Genomic DNA, 12626 nt, shown 5'->3' on the forward strand with positions numbered 1-12626 from the left:
GGGTAGAGAGGGTTTGATGGAAAGGAATGCTCATTAGCTACCCCCACACCCCATTCTCATACCCACCTTGGTACTGATTGACACCAATGAGTAGGCCATAAATGGGGAGGTGGGATTGAAAGGTGTAGCAGCAGAGGGAGATCATGGGAAAGGGGCAAGAACTGAAACAGAAACAGCATTTAAAGAAAACAACTCTGTCATGTCCTAATAAACACTCGAGCTGATGTGGCAATAAAACAGTTGCTTTTTTATTATAGACCCTGAAACATTCACACCAAATATTTTACATTCAGTAGCAAGAGAAGACTTGAGTGTAAATACTACAACATGTTCACTCCTATCAGGGTCTTCAATCAACACTGTGAGGGTAACGTATGCATCACCATTTTCAAAACTAAAGGATGCCCAACTCTTATTTTGAAAGCGCAGAGAAACCCTTAAGTTAACATGAATTGCTCCCACAAGGGAATAAATGTTTGCAGTGGTGCTTATAACTTCAATAAAAAGACAAGAATTAGGAGCAGGAATAGGATACAGTATTTCAAAGGTGAACTGCCATTCTTCCGAGAGAAGAAATTTTAAATGGTAGATTCCTTATGTTGAAACTGTGTTCCCTTGTCCTAGATTCTGCCATGAGGGGAGATATCCACTCAGTGGATTTCCGGCCCAAGCCCTCTCAGAAGCTTACGCATTTCAGTGAGATCAGGTCACAATGTACAAGCCATCTGCAGCTCAGTTTCATCCAGTTAGCAAGTGTGATGTATCGTCAGTATCCGAGGCTGCCAAATCTCTGGGATTCTCCAGGAATCTGTACATATTTACTGTCTGCCTGGATTGTTCAGTTCAAGGCATGCATCCGTTGGTGAGTTTATCTGTTGGGCAATGCCTGGGTACACCAGGATGTTACAGTAACAGCTTAAAATATCTCATTTCTTCCCTTTGTTCTTTCATGGGGTACTCCTGGCAGGGCCAGCTTTAGTTGCCCATCCCAATCTTGCCCTTGAACTGAGAGGGCTTGCTAGACCATTTCAGAGGGCAATTAAAGGTCAACCACATTGCTGTGTGTGTGGAGTTAACTCACCAGGTGAGGATGGCAGATTTCCTTCCCTAAATAAACGAATTAACCAACGGTCATCCAACAGAGCTTTGTGGAAGATTGGGATGTCTAGTTGGCATGGACAAAGTTGGACTGAAGAGTCTGTTTCCATGCCTCCATTACAATCTCAGCAAATTTCAAAAACTCTGCAAGAGAAGAGGAGGAGGGGAAGGGCAATGGGTGGAAGGAGGATTGGCATGAGATGGGGGATCTTTGTGGGAGGGATAAAGCAGGGTAGATAGAAATGGTATAAGCTGAAGTGGGTGGCATGGGGGTGACTTTATTTAATTCACTTGTGAATGTGGGCATCGCTGGCTGGGCCAGTGTTTTTTGCCCATCCCGAACTGCCCTTGAAAAGGTGATGGTCAGCTGACTACTTAAACTGCTACAGACCACATGCTGTAGGTAGCCCCATAATGCCCTCAGGAATGAATTTCCAGGATTTTGACTCAGTGATATTGAAGGAACACGGTTGTATTTCCAAGTCAGGATGGTAGGTGACTTGGAGGCGAACTTGCTGATGGGGTGTTCCCTTGTATCTGCTGCCCTTGTTGTTCTAGATGGGTTTGGAAGGCGCTGTCTGAGAATCCTTGGTGAATTTCCGCAGTGCACCTTGTAGATGGTACACACTGCTGCCACTGAGTGTCGGTGGTGGAGGGAGTGGATGCTTGTGGATGTGGCGTTTCAATCAAATGAGTTGTTTTGTCCTGGATGATGTCAAGCTTCTTGAGTGTTGTTGGAGCTACACCCATCGAGGCAAGTGGGGAGTATTCCATCACACTCCTGACTTGTGCCTTGTAGATGGTGGAGAGATTTCGGGGAGTCAGGAGGTAAGTTATCACAACAGTATTCCTAGCCTCTGATCTGCTCTTGCAGCCAATGTGTTTATGTGGCCAGTCCAGTTGAGTTTCTGGTCAATGGCAACCCCAGGGATATTGATGTGGGGGATTCAGTGTTGGTAGCACCATTAAATGTCATGGGGTGGTGGTTAGATTGTCTCTTATTGGTGATGGTCATAGCCTGGCATTTGTGTGGCGTGAATGTTACTTGTCAGTTGTTATCCCAAGGAGGAAAAATTGAGGACTGCAGATGCTGGAGATTAGAGCCAAGAGTGTGGTGCTGGAAAAGCACAGCAGGTCAGGCAGCATCCGAGGAGCAGGAGAATTGACATTTCAGGCATAAGCCCTTCATCAGGAATCAGTTGGTGACACAAGCCTGGATATTGTCCAGATCCTGTTGCATTTGAACATTGGTACAAGGGAGAAGAAATGGAAGGCACGAAGGGATGTTGTCAAGGATTGGGGATTTGAAGATATTCTATTGCATAATAATATGGGCGGCACGGTGGCACAGTGGTTAGCACTGCGGCCTCACATCGCCAGTGACCCGGGTTCAATTCCCGCCTCAGGCGACTGTCTGTGTGGAGTTTGCACATTCTCCCTGTGTCTGCGTGGGTTTCCTCCGGGTGCTCCGGTTTCCTCCCACAGTCCAAAGATGTGCAGGGTCAGGTGAATTGGCCATGCTAAATTGCCCATAGTGTTAGGTAAGGGGTAAATGTAGGGGTATGGGTGGGTTGCGCTTCGGCGGGTCGGTGTGGACTTGTTGGGCCGAAGGGCCTGTTTCCACACTGTATTCTAAGCTAATCTAATCTAATACTAATTTCATTGTAAATGTTTTACAGGTATCGGGAAGTTAAAGGTAATCTTTGCAGTGAGTAATTCGTAGAAGAACAGCCATTCAGGGGTGAATATGTGTGCTTCCTTTTTTATATTTGAACAACCTTATTTCTTGGTTCTAAACTCTGGGGGATGTGGCTATTTGACCAGTTGAAGAGGATAGAGCCGGGAGGGGATGAAGAAACCTTCAACAATACATCCAATCAGAGCCAGCCATCAGAAATTAGGGGTTGATTATTAATGCCCCATGCTGTGGGACTGCTTCTAGTCTGCCTCAGAATATGTGTTGAAAATTGTCAAGTCAGTCAACACTCACGGACACTGAGGCTGATAAAGAGAGAGCCAAGACGCTAGTAACCTGGAACCAGCTCAGTCTAAAACAGTGACGCAAACAGGAAGTAATTCACCTTTAATGATAGATGAGGGGGGAACAAGGCCATTAGAGCATTATGGTGGGGAATCATTACCTTGGGTTGTTGCATTGAAGTCTGGGGGCAGGCAACAAGCCTTTGACCCTCTGCAACATGAGAAGATTAGATCAACATCTGTACTTGAGTTACAGAACTCTGGGCTGAATCCAGGGATGGCAAGGAGGCCATGTATGGACTAGCACACACTGGTTGGGTCAAATGGCCTCTATCTGCCTGACAAATTCTGTGGCAACTGTTTGTCTCTCTTCCAAAACGTCTTTCTTTTTTTCTCCTTTTTCTCTGAATTGTCACTGTCCATCTCTTTTAATCCAAGCCCATTACATATCTCATCCCTTTGGCAGGGGGATTTGGCTAGCCCAGGGAGATTGTGATCCTGCTGCCCCTTTCCATTACCATTCAACAAGAGGGACATAGGAGCAGGTGAAGGCCATTCAGCCCATCAGGTCCAAACTCCACTGACTCGGTTCCCTGATCTTTGATACCCTTCACCACCTCAGGCGACTGTCTGTGTGGAGTTTGCACATTCTCCCCGTGACTGTGTGGGTTTCCTCCGGGTGCTCCGGTTTCCTCCCACAGTCCAAAAATGTGCAGGTTAGGTGAATTGGCCATGTTAAGTTGCCTGTAGTGTTAGGTGAAGGGATAAATGTAGGGGAATGGGTCTGGGTTGTTTGCTTCTCGGAGGGTCGGTGTGAACTTGTTGGGCCGAAGGGCCTGTTTTCACACTTTAAGTAATCTAATCTAATTAAGCACCAAAAAAGCATCTGGAAAAGACTTGTTCACTGTGTGTAGGGGATACTGGGTGAATAGAGGGAAACAGGTCAGCCTGCAATCTGCAGAGTTTTCATGATAAAGTTATAAAACATAAACATGCAACAACATCATTAAAGTTTGTAGGATTGCAAAAGGCGCTGGGGTATTCTCCAGTATTAGCTTTTTTTTATTCATTTGTGGAACATGGGTGTCAGTAGTTGGGTCAGCATTTATTGCCCGTCCCTAGTTGCCCTTGAGAAGATGGTAGTGAGCTGCCTTCCTGAACCCCTGCAGTCCATATGCTGTGGGTTGACCAGGGAACTCCAGGATTTTGACCCACGCGACAGTGAAGGAACGGTGATATATTTCCAAGTCAGGACAGTGAGTGGCTTGGAGGGGAACTTGCAGGTGGTGATGTCCCCATGTAACTTCTGTCCTTGTCCTTCTAGATGGAAGTGGTGGTGGATTTGGAAGGTGTTGTCTAAGGAGCTTTGGTGAATTTCTGCAGTACATCTTGTAGATAGTACACACTGCTGCTACTGAGCATCAGTGGTGGAGGGAGTGAATGCTTGTGGATCAAAGTAGAGTGTAGCTGTGATGTGTATCCAGGATTGTAACTACTCTGCCACAGGACAGGAAGAGTTTAGCTTTGTCTGGCAGTTTTTGGCATTAGTGCCCATATTATACCAATGAGAGCGCTGTCTGAGACTGACTGACTTGCTTCATTACAAACCTTGCAACCAGCTACCTTCTCAACATTGGAAGCTTCAGTCATGGTCAAAGGCAAGTGGGCAAACCTAACACTGTGCCATCATGGACAATTCTACCATGGCGCCAATCCTAACTTGATGCGTCCTGGCCCCTGTTAATACGACGAACCTTATAAACCAGCAAGGGTCAGTTCGAGATCAAGTGAGTGCCGTATTGACAAAGTGAGGAGAATACACAGGTCAAGAGAAAAAAACGAACTTTGACTTCTTAATTGTCAAATATTAATCAATTGCACAATCACGGTAACGTAAAACTAAGTCTTCATCATCTTACCCATACATTGTTCAAGTTTAAATTTCGACGCGTCAGTTGGATTATTAGGTTTCGCGTATGTTACTGGAGCCACGGGGCATGGCCGACTTGACGCAGGTCTGCAACTTGCTGAGGGATTTGCAGGAGGAGGGCACGGGCTCATCGGAAGAGGTGACGGGCACCGTGGCCGGTTCATCGATGTGCACAAGGCAAGAGCAGAAGGCGGTGGGCAGCTGAGCCGGCTCACAGGAAGGCAGGGTGGGATACAAGAAGATGGCAAACAGGTTGGCCGAGCAGCGGACAGGCACGAGGCCAAAGAGGAAGGTAGCGGGCAGCTCGGCTGATGCACAGGGAGGCGTGTGGTCAGAGCAGAAGATGGCAGGCAACATATTGGGGCAGCGGATGCTAGGGAAGAGCTCAGGACAGAGGACAGAGCTCCACAGTTTTGGTGCGATGGCTTGCAGGGGTTGGAAATTGGAGGTGGAGGGCAAGAGCGCAGGCTCACAGGAGGGCACGAGGACGCAGCTGGTACTCGTGGGCAGGAAGACTGGCTCAAGGGAACACATGATGTCCGAGGAGCGGGTAAATACGGTTTGCACGGAGAACACTTCTGCTGGCACACCATTCGACTGTCACTTAACCTTTACAAAACAAAGAAGACATTTGAAAGCATTTATGTTTACGTACTCGGTTATTGCATAACACAGCAAACCTTTTATTAGCCAGCACCTGCGGATCCAGGAGTTGATCAAATAATCAAGAGGTCCATATAATCAATGTAAAAACACATACTAAGTGATAGAAATACTGTGTATGCAGGGGGTATACACATCATTGTTATACTTGATTTACAGCATTAATCAGTTAAATAATATTGGAACTTTGCCTTGAATAAAACTTATCAACAGAGAGTCTTCTCACTCACACCCTCAACTGACTAATCAAACATTGTGGTATTTGAGGAGAAATTGACTCAAAATGGAATCAGCTGTTAATATTTCGTGTGGCCATTCAATTGAACAAGTATACTTACATTGCAGCAAATAAATTGAAAAATATATAATAATTGGACAGAATACTACAAAACACTTAGCGGTATTAGAGGGATATAATTTTTGCCAGTTTATCGAGCGCGCCGGTTCACAAGATGCTGGTTAAAACAAAGTTTGCTGTATCAGCTACATTAAACATATGCCCTTATTGTCCAAGGTCATCAAAAGGAATTTGGCAATGCAGGGGGCACACTTTATGGTGCCTGTTCCAGTACACCAACAGACTCTGCTTTCAACAACAACTTTCATTTATGTTGCACCTGGAGTGCAGCAAAACCTCCTATAGGGTTGGTAATCAGACACAATCTCTTGTTCCTATTTTATTAAGCCCAGGATGTGGAGGCACTGGAGAGAGGATTTACAAGAATAGTAACAGAAATGCATTAGCAAACATGTCAGGAAAGGATGAACAGGCTGGGTCTCTTTTCCCTTAAGAAAAAGAGGATGACTTGATAAAGGTCTTTGAAGTGTGCAAGGTTTCAATAAAGTGAAGGCACACTGAAAGTCTCCTCTGAAAGTCATTCCTTAGGAAGGAATCTTACCTTCCAGAAAGTGGTGAGAATCCAGAATGCACTATCACAGGGACTGGCTGAAGTGAACAGTACGATGCATTTAAGGGGACGCTGGGTAACCAAATCAGGATTCCCCTTTATTCGATAAATGTTTCTCAGAATCTGATGAAACTGTTTGCATTAATCAGTGACTTCAGAGATTGCCTGTGACCAGCCCATTGCCCAAGGATTTCATGAAGTCTTGGTATCTATTGTTTGAAGTTAAGAGTGTAGTGCTGGAAAAGCACAGCAAGTCAGGCAGCATTCGAGGAGCAGGAGAGTCAACGTTTTCGATTTTCCTGCTCCTCGGATGCTGCCTGACCTGCTGTGCTTTTCCAGCACCACATTCTCGACTCTAATCTCCAGCATCTGCAGTCCTCACTTGCATCTATTATTTGAAACTGCTTCATAAACTGGCAAATTATATTTCCTTTATTTTCTTTTAAATGTATCCCTTAACTGTGCTTGTCTGTCTGTCTATGTGTGAGTTGGGGCTCTGATCAAAGAGGATTGGGCTTTAACTCATCAATATTAATTAAATGATATTCTTGCTTAACGTTGGTCTGCTAGAGTTACATTATTAACAATAAATTAACATGGTGCCCAAGATCTGTTATTCATAAAACCTGGTTGGAATTATTGGACAACTTTGGTGTCATTGAATGTTTTAATTTCACTGTGTTGTGAATCCAGTGATAGTGAGGCTGATTTCATTTGACGTGATATTCCTTTATTGCAATACTGATGACTGTAATTGTTTTTAGTTCCTCGCTCCCTTTCACAGCCTGATTCACGATTATATTTCTGGGATGTTACCTGTATCCTCTACAGTGAAGATAAGTGCAAAATATCTGTTGAATTCACATGTAATTTCTTAACTTTCCACTGTTAATGCCCAGACTCATTTTCTGGAGTGAATAGGGTGTGTGAGTGAGCAGGATTTCTCCAGTCATTGGTTCTCACTGGTTTGTATCTGTTCTGAGTCTTACAAAATGTCTTCTTCAGTTTATTTGAAGGGAGTTGGGATGTGGCTGAAGTGCAGCATAATAAGTGCCTGCGAGACCAGTAGTCCCATTCTGTGCCATGTATCCTACATGGTCTACACAGCTTGTTGAAACTGAGGAATATAATACAGTCTTAGAACATACTCAGGAGAGGTATCCATTCTCACTCCCTTTCTTTCACTCGCTGGATGCGGGGATATCTCTAACTACCCCTGAGAAGGTGGTGATGAGCTGCCTTCTTGAACTGCTGCAGTGTATATGGTGGTGGTGGGGGGATGGGAAGGTGGACACCCACAATGGGCGGATGTTTAACACTGAAGGAATGGTGATATGTTTCCAAGTCAGTACTTAGAGGGAGACATGTTGGTGTTGGTATTCCCATGTGTGTCTCCCTTGTGCTTCTAAGTGGTAGACGTTCCAGGTTTGAGAGATACTGTCAAAGGAGCCTGGCTGAATTATTGCAGTTCCTCTTTTGTACTCAGGGTGCGGAGAAAACAGAACCAAACTTTCAAATGAGGCCACAATAACTACCATCAATATGTTTAGGACTTATCAGTGAATACTCACCTTCTCTCCTCTGACTCAAGCATACATTTAAATGCCAAAATATCTCCTTGTAAAGAAGCAGGCTGGTTGTCGTTTTTACAGCTAAGCTCCTTCATCTTGGCCAACAGGAGATCCTCCATTTCCTGGCCAATAAACAAAAGAAAAAAAAAGAAATGCACTACAAAAAAGGGAACGACGCAGACTCCATAAAATGCGTTTTACACATGGGAGCTCTTTCCAGATGGTGAGTGGTGTTTGACTGCAGCATTGTTCCATATTGAAGGATGAAATTGGATTAAGTCTAAACAAAGAATATAGGTGGGAGAGGCAATGATTGGGGGTGGGGTGGGGCAGGCAATACCGATTATCAACTTCCCAGCATTAAACTAACATTTTGGCAGCGGGCCGTGGAGGGGGTCGTTAGGGCCGACTGCCTGCCCCTCTTCCGTGGTTACGTTAGAGCCCGGGTGTCCTTGGAGAAGGAGCACGCGGTGTCCACCAACACCCTGGATTTGTTCAGGGGGAGGTGGGCGCCGCAGGGAGTGTTATTTCCCCCTCCAACTCTATTTTGATTTGATGCCCGCCCTCCCCTTCACTGTTTGATCACGCAGCATTGCCCTTTGATGTGAAGGGCACTGCTTGTCACTGGCCACTTGGGTGTTTCCTTTCTTCCTGGTGGTGGAAATTGAGTAAAGATTTGTAGACCTTGTGTCTTTCACTGTGTCTCACACCTGCACACACACAACATGGGCGCTGGGGAAAAATATAAAAAGAAAGAGCAGGTTCACTGGGTTGATTCTGGAGTTGAGGGGGTTGGCTGATGATGAGAGACTGAGAGGACTGGGATTATGTTCATTGGAATTTAGAAGAATGGGGGGGGGGGGGATCTTATTGAAACATCTTAAATTATGAAGGGATTGGATAAGATCAAAGTAGAGAGGATGTTTCCAGTGGCAGGTGAGACTAGGACAAGAGAGCATGGCCTCCACATTACGGGGAGCAGATTTAGGACTGAATTGAGAAAGAACTTCTTCAGATGAATCTGTGGAATTCCCTGCCCAGTGAAGTGGTTGAGGCTTCCTCAGTAAACGTTTTTAAAGCTAAGGTAGATCATTTTTTGAACTGTAAAGAAATTAAGAGTTATGGTGAGAGGGCAGGTAAATGGAGCTGAGGCCATGAAAAGATAAGCCATGATCTTATTGAATGGCAGGTTAGGCTCATCAGGCCAGATGGCCCACTCCTGCTCCTAGTTCTTATGTCTCTTCTTCTCAACCTCTCCCCTCACCTGACGTGTGGTGACCCTCAGGTTAAACAACCCCAGCTGTCTCCCTCTAATGAAAGTGCAGCTGTATTGTCTGGTTTCATGACCTTTACCTTTACTTCACCATTGAGTGCAATATAATGTGTTAGTTTAAGAACTATCACAACACAACGTGCTTATTTGAGCAGAACAACAACTGACTCTACAAAGAGCTTTTGCCCGAAACGTCGGTTTTGCTGCTCCTCAGATCTTGCCTGACCTGCTGTGCTTTTCCAGCACCACTCTAATCTTGACTCTAATCTCCAGCATCTGCAGTACCCACCTCAGCCTAAGTGAGAGAATTGTCCTTTCCAGAATGGAGTCTAACACGGCACAATTTACACACTCTACGTCTGTACAGTGGGATTGAAGCTGTGTAAATACTGCCATGGAGAAGTGGGCAGAGTGGCTTGTTACTGTGCTGCAAACATCAAGGAATTCTATCTAAGTCAACCCTGGCATGTTTTCCTGAGTTTGGGTCCAATACATAGTCATGTACACTGGGTGAAAATGCAAAGACACAGCTGGTGCTTGGCAAGTATTTTATTTAATTTATACAATCTGCACGGAGAGCAGGACAGTGAAATGGATCAGAACTGACCAGCAACTAGGTACATCTATCTTTGTTAGCACTTGGGCTGTGTGTGGTGCCAGTGTACTGCCCATCCTCAATCGCCATTGAGATGGCACCTTGCAGTTTGTTTAGGTTGGTGGTGTCCCACTTTGCTGTGAAGGAGAGTGTTCAGTATCAGCTTGTCTATCTAAATATCAAACCTTCAGGATTGAACACGTCAAGGGGCTGGATTCTACTCCCTTTGGGGGTGTATGGGGGTGGATTGGACAAGGTAATGAATCTGTAAGGGTTAATGTTGCGGAGGGCATAAAGTTCCACCCATTCGGATGATGTCACAGGGACTTGGTCGGAGAGAATTCGAGCATCTTGGGAAACCTCAGAGAGGACAGAAGTGCAATCTCATACCTCCTCATCATCACAGTAACAATGTCTAACTTACCATACGATCATAAGATTATAAGATATAGGAGCAGAATTAGGCCATTCAGCCCATCGAGTCTGCTCTGCCATTTGACTTTACAGTCCTTCTCGTTAAGTGCTCCATCATGGGCCATTGGCCTGGTGGCCCCTTCCCCACAGCACTGCTGCTGGAATAGAAGTAGCCACACTCCAGTGCCAACTCATCCCCGTGAGTCCCTTGCTGGACCTCACCAATGCAGACGCCGCTGATACTGTTGGGTACCACACGTGCCCAAACTCGACTCCAGCGCTACCATGAGTCTGCTTCGGGCCCACCTCACCGATCCAGCTGCCAATGATGCTGCTGGACCCAATCCTGCCTCTGCCGCTGACTCCATGTATCTGCGCTGGAAGCAGACATCACCAGACACATTCCTGATGAAGGGCTTATGCCCGAAACATCAATTTTTCCTGCTCCTCGGATGACCTGCTGTGCTTTTCCAGCGCCACACGTTTTGACTCTGACTCTCCAGCATCTGCAATCCTCCTTTTCTCCTGATAGCACAGAGACCAACATATGTCAAGTCTGACCAAAGACAGATCAATCAGAGACCAACTGCTCCTGAAACAAACACTAGCTCTATAACTGGTCAAGGGGTAACCTGCTATAATAGTTCACTGGGCTTAGTCAGCCACACATCAGCCTTTAAGACTCACTAGGGGTTTTCCTTCTAACACTGTAAACCCTTAGACCCAGAAGAGGATGACAGCAGCAATCTACCCTGGCCAGAAGCTGGTAATTGTTGGCATCCATGCACATTGAGAGGTGGTTGGGATTTAGAGACCAGCAGGGAAAGACTTAAAGGAAGACTATGATCTCACAGAAGGGAAGTCCCACAAAGGATAAACACCACCCCAACTCACCCTGCAATTTTTCTGCCCAATGACATTCTGCGCTGAGATAAAATCATAGAATCCCCACAGCCATTTGGCCCATCAAGTCCACACTGACCCTCTGAAGTGTATCCCATCCAGACCCAGACCCATTCCTCTACCTTAATACTCTACATTTACCCTGACTAATGCACCTAACCTACACATCCCAGAACATTATGGGCAATTTACCATAGCTAATTCACCTGACCTGCACATCTTTGGATTGTGGGAGGAAACTGGGAGCACCCGGAGGAAACCCACGCAGACACGGGGAGAACGTGCATACTCCACACAGTCAGTCGCCCAAGGCTAGAATTGAACCCGGATCCCTGGTGCTGTGGGGCAGCAGTACTAACCACTGAGCCACCATGCTGCCCTGTGATAGCTGTGGACTGCCTGCCTGCATTACCTGCCTCTGCGTAGCTCTGGAACTTGTATTACAATCACCAGATCCTCAGCAGCCAATAATTCCTCCAGTTAAGGCTCTCAACAGGCTCAAGGATGTGGGGCTGACTTGATGCTTTCCCAACCCATTGCACTGTGGGAGGCAGATAGAGGCGTGGCTTTGAAGATAGTGGGCAGACCATCATTTTACTGTACAGACCCCCATCCACTTTCAGCAGGAGTCTGTAAAACCGTTTCCAGGTGTGGGAAGCTGTGAGGCAATTATTGTTTTTAAAAAAAGTGATATGGGAAACCATAGCATGCCATCTCTGAGAAGAGAGATTTCTTGAGATGTGACTGGTACCTGATCGTTCCCATTTTGAGGTATGGCCTCTACTGGAAGGATTAATTATTTTTTCAAAACCAATCTATTCATTCACAAGATGTGGATGTTATTGGCCATGGGATTCAGGTTGAGATTGCCAATTAACTTGATGGGAGGAGACAGAGGGTGGTGCTGTAGGGTTGTTTTTTGGACTGGAGGCCTGTGACCAGCGGTATTCCACGTGAATCGGTACTGGGTCCACTTTTGTTTGTCATTTATGTAAATGATTTGGATGAAAATATGGGAGGTATGGCCGGTAATTTTGCAGTTGACACCAAATTTGGTGGTATAGTGGACAGTGAAGAAGGTTATCTAAGATTCCAAAAAGATCTTGATCATTGGGTCAATTGGCTGAGGAGTTTAATTTGGATTAGTGCGAGGTATTATTACATTTTGGTAAAACAAACAAGGACAGGACTTATAGATTAATGGTAGAGCCTTAGATCGTGTTGTACAACAGAGAAACCTAGGGGTTCAGGTATATATTTCTTTGAAAATCGTAGACAGGGTGGTTAAGAA

General features: G+C 45.6%; 1 protein-coding gene and 1 long non-coding RNA gene across 2 annotated transcripts in view; one reads left to right on the forward strand and one right to left on the reverse strand.

Moving 5' to 3' along the window:
* The window catches only part of LOC122561568 (uncharacterized), a 130147-nt gene that overhangs the window by 28921 nt on the left and 88600 nt on the right, over positions 1 to 12626 (reverse strand). Inside the window, exons 9-10 of the mRNA XM_043713365.2 lie at positions 8151 to 8272; positions 4998 to 5617 (exon numbers count right to left, since the gene is read on the reverse strand). Of these exons, the coding sequence (XP_043569300.2) occupies positions 4998 to 5617; positions 8151 to 8272 (742 nt within the window). The remainder of the gene's footprint in view (positions 1 to 4997; positions 5618 to 8150; positions 8273 to 12626) is intronic.
* LOC148145903 (uncharacterized) overlaps positions 421 to 12626 on the forward strand; it is a 62190-nt gene continuing 49984 nt past the window's right edge. Inside the window, exons 1-2 of the long non-coding RNA XR_015761189.1 lie at positions 421 to 862; positions 2778 to 2839. This is a non-coding gene — a long non-coding RNA (uncharacterized LOC148145903). The remainder of the gene's footprint in view (positions 863 to 2777; positions 2840 to 12626) is intronic.

The sequence above is a fragment of the Chiloscyllium plagiosum genome, unplaced genomic scaffold, assembly GCF_037043375.1.
Source record: "Chiloscyllium plagiosum isolate Xiang-an unplaced genomic scaffold, Cpla_swu_hap1 HiC_scaffold_23, whole genome shotgun sequence".
Taxonomy (NCBI): Eukaryota; Metazoa; Chordata; class Chondrichthyes; order Orectolobiformes; family Hemiscylliidae; genus Chiloscyllium; species Chiloscyllium plagiosum.